At 41.3% G+C, this 14700-nt stretch overlaps 2 protein-coding genes across 2 annotated transcripts; both read left to right on the top strand.

The window, feature by feature from the left end:
• The first annotated feature begins 825 nt into the window (after positions 1–825).
• LOC132143131 (P2X purinoceptor 3-like) lies at positions 826–10672 on the top strand. The gene is made up of 12 exons (XM_059553279.1): positions 826–1044; positions 1319–1454; positions 1782–1853; positions 1953–2022; positions 2993–3086; positions 3168–3245; positions 3332–3473; positions 3844–3980; positions 4342–4435; positions 4513–4578; positions 10205–10282; positions 10384–10672. The coding sequence occupies exons 1-12, from the start codon at positions 902–904 to the stop codon at positions 10510–10512; spliced, it is 1239 nt and encodes a 412-aa protein (XP_059409262.1). The 5' UTR covers positions 826–901; the 3' UTR covers positions 10513–10672.
• A 1550-nt stretch (positions 10673–12222) lies between these two features.
• On the top strand, positions 12223–13765 carry LOC132143130 (lectin-like). Its single transcript, XM_059553278.1, has 6 exons — positions 12223–12240; positions 12438–12547; positions 12859–13001; positions 13100–13240; positions 13314–13425; positions 13557–13765. The coding sequence occupies exons 2-6, from the start codon at positions 12478–12480 to the stop codon at positions 13655–13657; spliced, it is 567 nt and encodes a 188-aa protein (XP_059409261.1). The 5' UTR covers positions 12223–12240; positions 12438–12477; the 3' UTR covers positions 13658–13765.
• The last annotated feature ends 935 nt before the right edge of the window (positions 13766–14700 follow it).

Below are 14700 nucleotides of genomic sequence, written 5' to 3'. Positions count from 1 at the left end.
TACATGTAATTTAGACCTATTTTAAGTTGTAATAAATTTTTTTATAGATATTAATAATTGGTGAGCATAAGTGACTTCTTCGGAAAAAAAGTTAACACATTGCCCCCAAACATTTGAATGGTAAAAAAATCAAAGGGTTAATTAAAAATACATAATATTAGTAAAAATAAAACTGATATTATTGCTAATATTTCTTAATATTATTATAAATGAATGCAACTAACGTTATTTCTATTATTTTTACACATACAACATTATGTGCCTGTAAGCATAAAACCATCAGTCAATCTCATCAGAACATGATGGTTTAGATAACAAGCTAATATTGCAAATGACTAAATGCAGTCTATCAACTTATGGGCAAAGTTATAGATGTGATCTAGTTCTCACACACTGTATATATAGCATTTTTATGCACTCATAATACCCTGAATCTGATTCAGTTGTTTTATTATGGATAGTGTATGATGCTTATGTAAATTAGAAGACTTTAGGAACTTCTTTGGAACTAATACTTAATTTGATTTGTAATTGTTTGAGTGTGACTTTGGTTTGTGAACAAGTTACTTGGTAAGAAAGCATCTGAGTGTAACATGTCAATTTTATATCTGAAGAAAGGATTGAATTACTGAAGGAGGAAGAATGAGGAAAGAGGGAGGAGAAGGGGAGGGACTAAGAGGAAGAGAGGGCATCTTCTCTCAAGATGTGAAGACTTTATATCAGGCAAACCAAAAAGATAGATTATTGAAGAGCTTTTTTGACTTTTATTGACAATCCATGGATTTTTGATTCTAAAAAAGCAGGATAATTTGGACGGATATATCTCAGAAGCATCTACACTATATTCCTAACTAAACTTTCACATAAATACACTGATACACGCGGAGTGTAATTTTTTGGAATGCAGCAGTGTTCTGCAAAAATGTGGAGCTGCTTAACAGATTTCTTTACCTATGAGACGACCAAGTCCGTGGTGGTAAAGAGCTGGACTATTGGGATCATAAACCGTGTCGTCCAACTCCTCATCATCACATACTTCTTTGGGTGAGTTGTTTTGAGACACTGTTTTTATAATGTCAGTGGAATAGATAGATTTAAGATTGTGCCCAAACAAATAATTCAGTTGAACGGCTTGTGTTTAGTCTTTTGTTTCAACGTAATTGGTGTAAAGTACTTTAAGAGGCAAATGTATGAAAGCAGGAATCATCTTTTTGATCTTGGTAAAAAAGTGTTTTACATTAAAGAAAGTTATTAAATCACTCTCTATATCTTTCCCACCCTACCTCTCTCTATTTCCTCCCTATCCAACCTCCCTCAGCTGGGTGTTTTTGCATGAGAAAGCCTATCAAGTGAGAGACACAGCTATCGAATCATCAGTCATGACTAAAGTGAAAGGGTTTGGAGAGTATAACAACCGGATCATGGATGTAGCCGATTATGTCACACCTACTCAAGTAAATGTCAAGCAGTTTCAAAATATTTAGAGGTGTATATATACAGTATAATTGAATGCAGTACATATGCGGTATGATAAATACAATCTGTATTTATTTATAAAACATATCACATTGTTTGATGACAGAATTGTCATGAAAAGATAATTAGATCTCCCTTTGGAAGCATTTGAGGAGTTTCTAATTTGGAAAATCTGGTCAAAAATGCAGCAAATACTTTGTACTTTTTTAAGTTCAAATGTCTTTATTTTATAGTATGTCTTTTTTATATAAATAATATGTGTGTGTGTGTGTGTGTGTGTGTGTGTGTGTGTGTGTGTGTGCCAGGGGGCGTCAGTGTTCTGCGTTATCACTAAGCTCATCACGACAGAAAATCAAGTTCAAGGCTACTGTCCAGAGGTGAGCGAGGACACTAAAATCTGTCAAGATGAATGTACATGAATTTGATTGATTCTTGTCTCTGTGTGTGTTTATGTGTTTGTACATGTAACTCTTCAGAGCGAGTTCAAATTGAAATGTTATAGTGACGATGATTGTAAGAAGCATATGTCAAAACCAACTAGCAATGGTAAGTTTTTTCCCTTATCATCTTTGAGTTTATTGAAAGACCAAATCATTAGGAATCATCACATTTTTACAATAAAACAATTGTGAATTGTTTTGCATTTAATCTTACCGTTTGTTTTGTGATCCTGAAATTGTCAAGGAAAACCTATTAAAATAGTAACGTCATAATATCAATTTATTAAAATGTGACCCCTTAATGGTCTATTTGCTGTGTTCCAATTCAGAGGCTGCATCCTTTAAAGCATGTGGACTTAAAAGGCCACACTTTCAAAGGCCGCGAAGGTCAGACTGGGCATTGTTTAATGGAATGGTCTAGCCTACGAAGGATTGCTCTTTTTTTCTACTAAACATAACTAGTGCCACTGATAAAAGGCAGTACTGTTAGTACTAGTTTAATTTCAAAAGTCTGAAAATAAAATAGGGTTTAGAACTTGTCTAAAAATGTTCACCTTGGTCCATTTATGTACATAATAAATAGTATTAAATATCTATAAAAGAAAGATTTAAAGTTGTTGTTTTTTTAAACCCAATACTTAATTTAAAAGTGTAATCCGGCATTTTTTACTATGATATGACAGTAGAGATTTGACAGGAAGTGAGTGGAAGAGAGAGATGGGGGATGGGAACGGGAAAGGTCCTCAAGGATGAATTCGATCTCAGGACAACCAAAGCCACACTGTGTAGTATGTCAGCATGCTGCCCACAAGGATATCAGTGCCAGCAAATCCAGCATTTTCTCACCAACAAAAAAAAACTATCGTCATCAGTGCACAACGAACCGTGGGATAGTCTGGACCACAAATTCATCTGTTGATTTTTAGGCAATGAAGGATACAACAGATGAATCCTTTGTTGCCCAGACTATCCCACGGTTTGTTGTGCACTAGTGATGAAAGCAGCCTTTAAAGGATGCAGGGTTTGAACAGCCCTGGTTTATATATCTTATGTTTATTTTCATTGGCTGTCTGAAGGGTTGCTGACAGGACGCTGTGTGCACTTCAATACTAGCCACAAAACCTGTGAGATTAAAGGATGGTGTCCTGCAGAGATTGATGAAATTCAGCCGTGAGTCTGCTTGTGAATGAACAAATGAATAGACACGTAAATGGTTGAATGAAAGGACTGATGACGTTTTTTCTTACTCAGAAACCCCATGATGGAGGTGGAGAACTTTACCATCTTCATCAAGAACAGCATTCGCTTCCCACGTTTTAACTTCGAAAAGTAAGGCCAATTAAACACAAAGACAAATTGTTTTAAGATAATATCTGCATTTCTGATGTTATTAATTTTTTTTTTTTTCCTTTCAGGGCAAACTTTTTGCCCAACATCAATAATTCCTACATAAAGCGGTGTAATTTTGACTTTGAGAGTAACATGTATTGTCCGATATTCAAAGTGGGGGATGTGATCCGATTTGCACAACAGGACTTTACTACTCTAGCTAAAAAAGTGAGTGTTATTTTAATTATTTATTTATTTGGTTAATTTACCCCTTGCTTTCTACTGTAATTAACGTATTTAATGTATTTATTTATGTGATTGTTACATTGCTTCTACAATTCCATAATTAAGTAATTCTATAAAAGTAATTTGGCCAGTTAGTTCCTGATACTTAACTCTACCAATGGAAATAGTTTAAAAGACAACAAAGAAATACCTGTTGTTTTAAATAATAACTGTTTTTATAAAAGTATCAAATAGGTGTTTTATAAAAAAAAACTCAGATTTTTCTCTCCGAAAATTGCATTATCTTTATTTCTCCTTAAGTGCAAAAGCAAATTGGATTTATGTAAGGTATCTCTCTCTTTCTTTCTCTCAGGGGGGAGTGATAGGGATAAAAATAGCGTGGCTGTGTGATTTAGACAAGGCAGATGATGAGTGCAAGCCGGCCTACTCCTTCACTCGCCTGGACGCCATGTCAATAAAGACCAATGTGTCTCCAGGATACAACTTCAGGTTCTGGAAGCTTTTGTTTCCACCTTAAAGTTGAATGAAGAATGTTGGAGTCTGCAGAGCTCTAATTATACTGCACAAACAAACACATATACTTCATTCTTATGACTAATCCTGATGTTCATAGTTGTTACTCACCAGACTTTTAGAGTGGCCCCCATACTACACTCTTAAAAATAAAGGTGCTTCACAATACCCTTTTTTGTTTAAATGGTTCCATTAAGAACCACATGGCATCACTGTGAAGAACCTTTTATGCACCTTTGTTGTATAAAATGTGTTTATAAAATATTACATAAAGGCACTAAATTATTCGAAGTTAAGAGGTTTGATAATACTTATTTGTCTAAATCTTTGTCCTTAGGTATGCAAAGTATTTTCAAATGGAGAACGGGACCGAGTATCGCACTCTGCTGAAAGCCTATGCTATCAGATTTGATGTGCTGGTTAATGGAAATGTGAGTTTATATTAACATGTTTGTGTATTTTCAATGAAAGTTTTGGCGTTATCGCTCATTAGATCTTCTCTTTAAAGGCAGGAAAATTTGACATGATCCCAACCTTAATCAACATGGTTGCTGCCTTCACTTCTGTTGGCGTGGTATGTGTCTTCATTACTAGATTCTGTGCATGATCATTAAACCGTGCAAAATGCAATCCATATATAGCTTATAAGCACACTTATTCAGTGTACTTACATGTTTGACATACAACATTCTTAGAAAAAACTTGTCAGTCAATTCAATCAAAAATGGTAGCGGGATCTAAGAAAAAAAAGTGTGTGTGACAGTCCTGCTCTGTCTTGCCAGTTACTAAGCACAACACTTTTACCGCAGTTCTGCGCATGAAATAACTCAAATAATGAAAATGTGTTGAATCATCTGAAATGTGACCCAAGTGAGAAGTGAACAAACTGCCTGATTGGCCCCAGATCTTCAGGAAAGATCGATCAGAATAGACATAATTTACTTGTATAATGGAGACACATTATGGAAAACAGGTAATGTCTCAGAGAACCACATGCCAGTTCTTTTGTATAATCTACAGTATATTTTTCATTTTGTATAACAATAATTTTCATTACATCAGTTTTACCTCCATCCTCATCTTGAACATCATTAAAGTTTTGAGACCGGTATATAAGGACCCATTTCAGTGGACAAAACTATCTGTGGAAAGGTTCAAGGATGGAAAGGAAGAGGACGAGGGGTCGGCTTGACTGCTGATGTTTTTATTAACAAAAGAATCTCTTTGAACGGTGTCACTCACACCGGCAACAATAAACTAAACACCACTTCCGGGATGCGGCTTCGGCTCGTGCGTTCGTCAGCAGTCGTTTCTCTCTCTCCACTACTCTGGTTTCCCCTGGCGTTAAATACTCTCTCCACGCCAATTACTAAAACAAGAGACAGGTGTTGATTATTTCCGTTCAACCCGCTCACTCACTGTTCGTCTCCCGAGTCTCTCTCCCGCTGCAGGCTTCGCTAAACCACGCCTCCGCCTCCACATACCCCCACCGGGGAGCCATCCGGCCTGCAGCCTCCCCCTCCCCCTCCCCCCATTTCTGGAGAGGAAGTCGGCCGCAGCCATCTGAACACCCGGTCTGTGGGTCACTTTGAACTTAAAAGGCTGTAGAGCCAGATACCATTGAGTGATCCACGCGTTGGTATCTTTCATGCGGTGGAGCCATTGCAGGGGGGCGTGGTCCGAACAGAGGGTGAACTCCCATCCCAGGAGATAGTAGCGGAGGGTGAGGACGGCCCACCTGGCAAGGCATTCTTTCTCAATGGTGCTGTACTTAGTCTCTCTCCTAGAGAGCTTGCGACTAATGTACAGCACCGGCCGTTCCTCTCCCTCGATCTCCTGAGACAGGACTGCACCTAGCCCCCTGTCTGACGCGTCTGTCTGGAACAGAAAAGGGAGAGAGAAATTAGGAGCGTGTAACAACAGCCCGCCACATAGAGCAGCCTTCACTTGGGTAAAGGCCTGCTGACACGGCTCCGTCCATTGGACTGTATCTGGTACCTCCTTTTTAGTAAGGTCAGTCAAGGGGCTGGTGAGGTCCGAATAATTAGGAACAAACCGTCTATAATATCCCGCCAGCCCCAGGAACTGTCTCACCTCCTTTTTGGTCTTAGGATGCGGACAGGTCGCAACCGCGGCTGTCTTTTCAATTTGGGGACGCACCTGTCCATGCCCCAAGTGGAAGCCCAGATACTTTACCTCCACACGCCCAACCGCACACTTCTTTGGGCTGGCCGTGAGTCCAGCCCCCCTCAGCGACCTCAAGACCGCCCTCAAATGCTGCATATGCCGCTGCCAATCATTACTAAATATGATATCATCCAAGTAGGCAGCCGCATATGCAGCATGGGGTCGCAGGATCTTGTCCATGAGTCGCTGAAAGGTGGGCGGAGCCCCGAAAAACCAGAACGGAAGGGTGACAAATTGTTGTAAACCAAACGGCGTTGTGAAAGCTGTCTTTTCTTTGGATAAAGGAGACAAGGGGATCTGCCAATATCCCTTTGTTAGGTCCAACGTCGAATAAAAACGAGCTGTGCCGAGCCGATCAAGCGACTCGTCAACCCGCGGCATTGGATACGCGTTGAATTTCGACACAGCATTCACCTTGCGGTAATCCACACAGAAACGGACTGAGCCGTCCTATTTCGGAACCAAAACTATCGGGCTCGCCCAGTCGCTGTTGGATTCTTCTATTACCCCCATTTCAAGCATGACACCTAATTCAGCCTGAACTACCTTTTTCTTATGCTCAGGCAAGCGATACGGCTGGCTGCGAACTACCACGCCCGGCTCCGTCTCGATATGGTGCTGGATCAGGTTGGTATGGCCGGGTAGGGGCGAGAACACGTCAGCAAATTCAGCCTGCAATCTTGTTACGTCAGTGAGCTGGGACGGCGAGAGGTGATCTCAAACCTGGGGCCAGGGTGAGGGATTGAGATTTGACATTCGCCTCCGGCCCAGGATCCTCCTCTCCACTAATCACCGTCACCAACATCACTGGCTCCACCTCCTTCCATTTTTAAGGAGATTGAGGTGATATATTTGACGTGCCCCGTTCCTATCTGACCGTATAACCTCATAATCGAGCTCTCCAACTTGTTGTGCGACCTCAAACGGTCCCTGCCACTTTGCCATTAATTTGGAGCTTGAGGTTGGGAGTAATACAAGTACTTTCTCTCCCGGTGCAAATTTGCGTAACTTGGCGCCCCTGTTGTACAGCCGGCTCTGTCTGTCCTGAGCTTGTAACAAATTCTCCTTTGATAGCCACCCCAAAGTGTGGAGTTTTGTTCTCAAGTCCAGGACATACTGAATTTCATTTTTGCTTTGAGACGGTCCGTCCTCCCAAGTTTCTCTCAGGACATCAAGCACCCCTCGGGGCTGCCATCCATAGAGAAGCTCGAAGGGGGAAAACCCTGTGGAGGCTTGCGGGATCTCTCGCACAGCGAACAACAAGGGTTCTAACCCCTTATCCCAATTTTTGGCGTCTTCCTGCACGAATTTACGAATCATTGACTTAAGCGTGCGACTAAAGCGTTCGACCAGGCCGTCGGTCTGTGGGTGATAGACGCTGGTCCGAATCGATTTAATGCCCAATAATTCGTAAAGTTCACGTAACGTACGTGACATAAACGCCGTGCCTTGATCGGTGAGGATTTCTTTCGGAAGCCCCACCCGGGAGATTAAACGAAACAGTGCGTCCGCCACACTCTTAGCCGAAATGTTGCGGAGGGCCACTGCTTCCGGATATCGTGTTGCATAATCGACTTGACTAATGCAAAACTATGTCCCCTTACGGATCGCTCTAATGGCCCCGATGAGGTTCATACCAATTCTCTCGAAGGGGACCTGCATTAATGGGAGGGGGCGCAATGGCGCTTTTGGGGTGGCCGGTGGGTTTACCAACTGGCATTCAGGACAAGACGCGCACCACCTGCGCACATTCTCGTGAATGCCCGGCCAAAAAAACTGGGTCATGAGGCAATTTAGTGTGGCAGCCTGTCCCAGGTGCCCTGTCATTGGATTAGAATGAGCCGCTTGGAAAAGCATTTCCCTGCGGCTCCTTGGAACTAACAATTGTGTTGTATCTTCTTTTGTCCGAGCGTCTTGGGTCACTTGATACAACCGATCTTTTAAAATGGTGAAATACGGATAGGAGAGCGTTTGAGTAGGCTGGAGAAGCTGGCCATCGATGGTACGGACCTGCGTGTTTCAATGTTTCATCCCGAGACTGCTCCAGGGGAAAGTCATTGCGCTTCAAGAGACCCCATCTCTCGACTTCACGCGGTTCCACTGGAGCAGGGCCCGGCGGTCCCGGCTCAGTTTCTCCCACCTGCACCCGTGCGCTCCCGTTCCGGGCCTTATTTCCTCAAGAGGCACCTGCGCACAGAGACCCCAATAGAGCCGCAAAGGCGGGCCAATTCGTACCCAAAATTATTGGATGCTGGAGGTGCAGACTAACGGCCACCTCGACGCTATTCTTTTGACCCCGAAATTGGATAACGACAGGCATTACCGGATATTCCACTACATCCCCGTGCACACACCGCACCTTAACCACGTGGCTGGTATCCAATGCCCCCGGTTGAATCAGGCTTTGATGGATCGAGGTTTGGTTACATCCTGAATCCACCAAGGCCGGATAAATACCCCCCTTGATACTCACAGGTATTTGGTATTCGCCGGCCTGACAGGGGGTGACCTGCGGGGCGTCCGGGACCCGGATCATTGTCCCCACCTCCATCATTGGACATCCGTCCACGAAATGGTCCGGATCCCCGTAATGCCAACAGGCCAGCCCAGACCTTCCCCCCGCCCCAGTGACAGGGAGTGGGTTGAACATTTGGCGAGGAGAGAGCGGAGAAACCGAAGCGCTGTCCCCTCCGGTGGCCATCAGTCCCACCCCCCTGGGCGGTGCTCTTGAACCCGCGTAGGACCCCTGGTCTGCCCCGCCCCCGGGGCGGGACTCTAGGTGGGCCGGGTGGCCGGGACCTAGGGAGAGGGACAGGGCGAGAGAAAGAAGGAGGGGGGAGAGAAGAAGAGAGAGAGGCAGAGGGTAGGGGTTCGCCGACCCCTGGGCATGCCACCATGTGGTCCTCCGCCAGGTGGATGGCCGAGTCCAGCGACGTGGGATGGTGGCACTGGACCCACTCGGCAGTCTTTGGCAGCCGAGCGATGAACTGCTCCAGCACCACCAGGTTGATGACGTGCTCTACGTCACTTCCCTCGGCCAGTAGCCACATGCGGCAGGAGTCTCGGAGCTGTTGGGCCATCGCAAAGGGCTGACTGGCTCCCCCAAAGTCCAGGGATCGGAAGCGCTGGCGATGTTGCTCGGGGCTCCGGCCGACCCGCTGGATGATGGCCCTCTTCAGGTCATTGAAGACCAGGAGGTTCGCCACCGGGAGCTGTTGCACGGCCAGCTGGGCCTCGCACAAGAGCAGGGGGATGAGGCGCACCGGCCACTGTTCGCGGGGCCACCCGCAGGCTTCCGCTGACTTCTGGAAGAGCTCCAGGAACGCTTCTGGATCGTCCTGGGGCCCCATCTTGTGCATTGGCAGATGCACCGGGACCGTGGGCGGCCCGGTGGCCTCGGCGCGAACCTCCCGGTCGATCCAGCTCCGGAACCTCTCGCGGTCCTCCTGCTGGGCTTGTACGATGGCCTGGAACCGCTTTCCTGGTTGGTCCTCAAGTCCAGCAGGGCCTGGTGTTGTTCGCGATGCAGGACCGAGAGGGACGCGATGATGTCCGCGAGTGGCGTGGAGGACGGGTTTTGCATGAAGGCTGCGGTCCTTCTTCCTTCCCGGGTTTCGGCACCAGTGTGGAAAGGTTCAAGGATGGAAAGGAAGAGGACGAGGGGTCGGCTTGACTGCTGACGTTTTATTAACAAAAGAATCTCTTTGAACGGTGTCACTCACACCGGCAACAATAAATTAAACACCACTTCCGGGATGCGGCTTCGGCTCGTGCGGTCGTCAGCAGTCCTTTCTCTCTCTCTCCACTCCTCTGGTTTCCCCTGGCATTAAATACTCTCTCCACGCCAATTACTAAAACAAGAGACAGGTGTTGATTATTTCCGTTCAACCCGCTCACTCACCGTTCGTCTTCCAACTCTCTCTCCTGCTGCAGGCTTCGCTAAACCACGCCTCCACCTCCACACTATCGTTTTTCTTAATGTTTTTTGTTGTTTGTTTGTTTTAATATTTTAGGGTACAGTGCTTTGTGACATCATTCTGCTCAACTTTTTGAAAGGAGCTGACCAATACAAGGCCAAGAAATTTGAAGAGGTTTGCATTTTTGCGAACAAGTCGACAACAGCATTACATCTATCTAGTTAGGATGAAAATGAAAATAATCTTTGCCTGTCTGTCTCTTGCTCTGTTTGTAGGTATCAGATTCACATATTCAGAGCAGTAATTCACTGTACAGGAGCAGAGACCACAGCGAGCATTCAATCAAAACTGATGAGAAGTTCTCCACCGACTCCGGCGCATTTTCCATTGAACGTTATAGTTAATAGTGCATTCGATCACAGGAATTAAAAAAAAAAAATCATAGTTCTTCATTAATTGCATTTCATACAAGTAATAATTGATATAATTTTTTCCACTTAACTTAGACTATTCCACATAAAACAGTCTAGACCAATATGCTAGCATTATAAATAAATACATTTATATTTAATATTTAGCCTCCATAAGCTAATTTCTGAAGCTGAATCCCTCCCCCCATTTTACATAAGGAATATTTTATCTATAGCCTTGGCCCCAATCTTAAACATCTCAAATCAAAATCAATCAGTCAAAATGAATTATTTGCCTGAGTGATCTCTATTTTGTTAGTATTAAATAGTAAGTATGTATGCTCATAGTGTTTGCATGGCCATAACTAGCAATTAGTTAATAATATTTAATAAATCATGTGATTGTATAGTATACACCCAAATGTATGTGTTGTTTTTTTATCTTGTGATACTGTTTATTGTTCAACTAATTGTTAAAGTATATCAGTCACACCTTTGGCAAAGTATGGCCAGGGTAACATTGCATGATCATTTTTTATTCTAAACTATTACATGTTGTTACTTTTTTATACCACCACTAATTCCATTAATTTGCTTGTAGACTTTGATGCAGGTTATGGGGAGACTCAGGGCAATAAAAGAAATGTAATTTGTAATATAAATAAAATGTTCTCATCTTAATTATTGATTTATGACACAGAAACAAGACTGAAAACATATCTCTATCAATGACTCAATGTTCAATTTAAGAGTAAAAAGTACATGGTTAACATTAGAAGATTAACACAACTAAAAGCTTTTGGTTTTCAGTGTGAAAACTGCTGAAAAAGTATCACAGTTCAAATGCAGTAAAAAAAAGTGAGAAGGGGGAGTTGTAAAAAATGAACGTATATTAGTATTTTTTACATAAGGAGAAATACATTTACTAAGCTGAAAAAAAAGATATTAAGCTCTACAGTCATTTTCAGACTTTCTTGAAAAATTCTAAGTTTTTAGGCAGATAAACAGTGCATGCATTCAGCTTATTTTCATTACCTGTACTTTGCAATGTGAAAAGTAGCAATTCAAATTTTAAGAGATCAGCAACTGTGTCTGTAACCACATGGGACAGTGGTATAACGGTCTAGTGTGGCTTTCTTAAGCTTTCTTAATTATTTTGCACAATTACAGTAACAGCACCAAAATAATACCTGTCTAATGTGTCTAAATATAGTCAATCCAATTTTTATTATATATATTTTTGTATTTGTAATGCAATAAAAATGCATGCCATGCATGAGCTTCTACAGTATGTCAAACTCCATTAAATACACTAAAGGCTGAACTAGAGACACTATTATCTTAACATCGTTGAGATACTATATATTATATATTCATATATATATTTATATATATATATATATATATATATATAGATAGATAGATAGATAGATAATATATATTCATTTTGGGTTAATTTCTTTTAAAATGTACTTAAGGTGTAAGGATATTTTAGTTCAAGTTACACTAAATGAAAATGAGAAATGTTGCAAGCTGAAATTGAAGCGGAGGGTTTTTATATTTTATTTCCTTTTTATTCATTTTAATGGTTTTAGTTCTAGTTAACTATAATAACCCTGGTTATAGAAAGGGAGGAGTTGTGAAAAAGTACACAACTACAGACTTAAGACAAACTAAAAGTTCTGAGGGAACAGAGAAGACAAGAGTGGAAGAATTGCAGCGGTAAGTCCTCTTCTTCAAAAAAAAACATTTCTTGTATCCAGAAACCATAAGATATTTTGTCATTATTGCAGCCAAAAAAATAATTTAAAATTTGGGTAACCATCTATTATTATATGTATTATTATAAATTATAATATTATAAATAAATAAAAAGAAAAATGTCTTTAAAAATTCAATTTTATTAAAACAATTGTGAGTTTCCACAGATAAAGTTTTCTCCTTTAAAGTGAAGCAGGAATGGAGTCTTTCAGCTTTTTATTGGTAACTCTCCTCTTGGGACATTGCAGCGTCTTAACAATCGAGAGAGGTGATGTTGAACATTTGTTTCATTTACTAAAATATGTCATGCAATAAATAGCTTTAACACTCTAAAAGTTTTTTTTTTTTTTTGCCAATTATGTTTCCATATAGAACATTATGCTTATAACCTTTCCATTGCACAAAATGTTCTTCAAATTGTAAAATATTTTTCTTTAGAAAAGGTAAAAAACTATTCGCTAAAAGATTCTGTGGGAAACCTAAAATTCTTCTACTGTTAACACCACTGTGAAAACACACTTTTGGAACATTTTTTTCTAAGAGTGCAGGATAAATTTGGTGCATAATGATGTCATTTAGATGAGGCTGCTGGACATACAAGTCTATCATCAGGCTGTGTTCTGCCAAAACAATGTCCATTGACTGGCTATGAGGACTGGTACAGAGTGGGGTCACGCTGTGTCAGATACTTCGGCAGCCCTCTCAACTTTTCTGATGCTGAGGTAAGTCGTTTCAATGGAACAAAATTACATGTTCACATTCTCCAAATTATTCTTTCCACATTTTCATTTTCATTGACATTGTTGCTCTTGCCGTACAGTACAGCTGCAGAAACCAAGCCCCTGGTGGACACCTGGTGTCAGTGCATAACTCAGAGGCTAATGATGATCTGCTCTGCATTGTGATCAGGTATAACCCACAAAACCTGCGCATCTGGATCGGAGGCTTTGAGTTTTTTCAGGTAAATGATACAGACTGTTTTTTGTTTTTGTTTTTTTAAAACATTTTCTTTAAAATGTGTCTCACTCTCTCAGTCTGGTAGATTCATCTGGACTGATGGTTCCTCCTGGAACTATCAAACTTGGACACCTGGTGAGCCTAACAACTACAACTCAAGAGAAGACTGTGTGGAAATGAACTTTAATCGTAAGGGTTTCACCTTACCATTTTACCAATAATTCTATTTACTGGTAAAATCATTGCATGATTAGTATAAAATATAATTTATAATCTATAATGATTATTAATTCGCTGTTGTTTTTTTCCTACTTTTTCAGATGTTGGCAAATGGAATGACTTAGCTTGTCATGATAAACAAAACTACATCTGTGGCTTCAAAGTGAAGACATCTTTGACTCAGACTTTGGGCCTAGACTGAACTTTTTTTTATCATTGCATGAAACCTTCAGCATGAAACATTGTCTTAAATTGTGAAAATGCAATGTGTTTTCAAATGAATAAAAAATTGTATTCTAATAAAATTAATGAGTTGGTGGAATAAGATCTGCTCTGCTGCTACGCTGTTGCTGCTGTTGCAGGGCAAGTACCTAGACTTGCTTCTGCCAATACATCCACAACATATGGATATGAGCATATAAGAAATACTGCTGCGGCACATACAGTATAACATATGAATAACCCCCATAGCATACAATGAATCACCTCATAGCGATGCTATACAGGTGGAGCTGGGGAAGGTGGAGGATTACTGAAGCACACTGCAAACTAAAACAGTAAACACTAGCCAAGTATTTGAGTGTTGAGCAGTGAGCTCATTGGCTACCAGAGATGTATAGTAACGAAGTAGAACTACTTCACTACTGTACTTAAAGGCAGGGTAGGTAAAAAAATGTATAAAAAACTTTTTTTCCAAATTTGTTTAAACTTTATTTATATATCAATACATAATTAAAATGTAAGTACTCTGAAAAAGAAAGTATAAAAATCGAGTGTCTGTAGACCTCTCACGACTGTTTTAAAGACAGCTCATTATTTCCATTCACTCCACCCCCTCCCTTCTGGGCTCCTTCCAAAGCCTCTACTACAGCTCGCTAAGTAATGTTATGTTAGCTATATTACGCAGCTACGTGTGCTAATGACACATGCTTCATGAAAAAATAAACAAAAAAATATGTATGATCAAAATACAAAAAGAAAGATTTACCTGTCCAGCAGAAATAAAGCCATCAAGGAGTCACTTCAGCCCCTTGAGTTCCCTCAGTTCTCGCCATCGCTGGAAAGCCACGCCGATATTAACTCGCGTTTTATTTCTTTGTTTATCCAAAGACTTTTTGTTCATTTCCTTTTCTTGTACTGTTACTGTCTTCCTTTTTTTGCCTGATTTGCCTTCACTAACTGCATAGGCCGGTACTGTGAATTTTGCTTGCTGTTTCTCTGCCATTGTTTTGGTATTCCTAGGAT

Source organism: Carassius carassius, chromosome 7, assembly GCF_963082965.1.
Source record: "Carassius carassius chromosome 7, fCarCar2.1, whole genome shotgun sequence".
Lineage (NCBI taxonomy): Eukaryota > Metazoa > Chordata > Actinopteri > Cypriniformes > Cyprinidae > Carassius > Carassius carassius.
This window is presented reverse-complemented; position numbering and strand designations above follow the sequence as displayed.

Coding starts and splice junctions, on each gene's coding strand:
- LOC132143130 (XM_059553278.1), top strand. CDS start 12,478: ATGGAGTCTTTCAGCTTTTTATTGGTAACTCTCCTCTTGGGACATTGC. Junction 12,548..12,858: donor CGTCTTAACAATCGAGAGAG/GTGATGTTGAAC, acceptor GATGTCATTTAG/ATGAGGCTGCTGGACATACA. Junction 13,241..13,313: donor GAGGCTTTGAGTTTTTTCAG/GTAAATGATACA, acceptor TCACTCTCTCAG/TCTGGTAGATTCATCTGGAC.
- LOC132143131 (XM_059553279.1), top strand. CDS start 902: ATGCAGCAGTGTTCTGCAAAAATGTGGAGCTGCTTAACAGATTTCTTT. Junction 1,854..1,952: donor TTCAAGGCTACTGTCCAGAG/GTGAGCGAGGAC, acceptor GTAACTCTTCAG/AGCGAGTTCAAATTGAAATG. Junction 10,283..10,383: donor AGGCCAAGAAATTTGAAGAG/GTTTGCATTTTT, acceptor CTCTGTTTGTAG/GTATCAGATTCACATATTCA.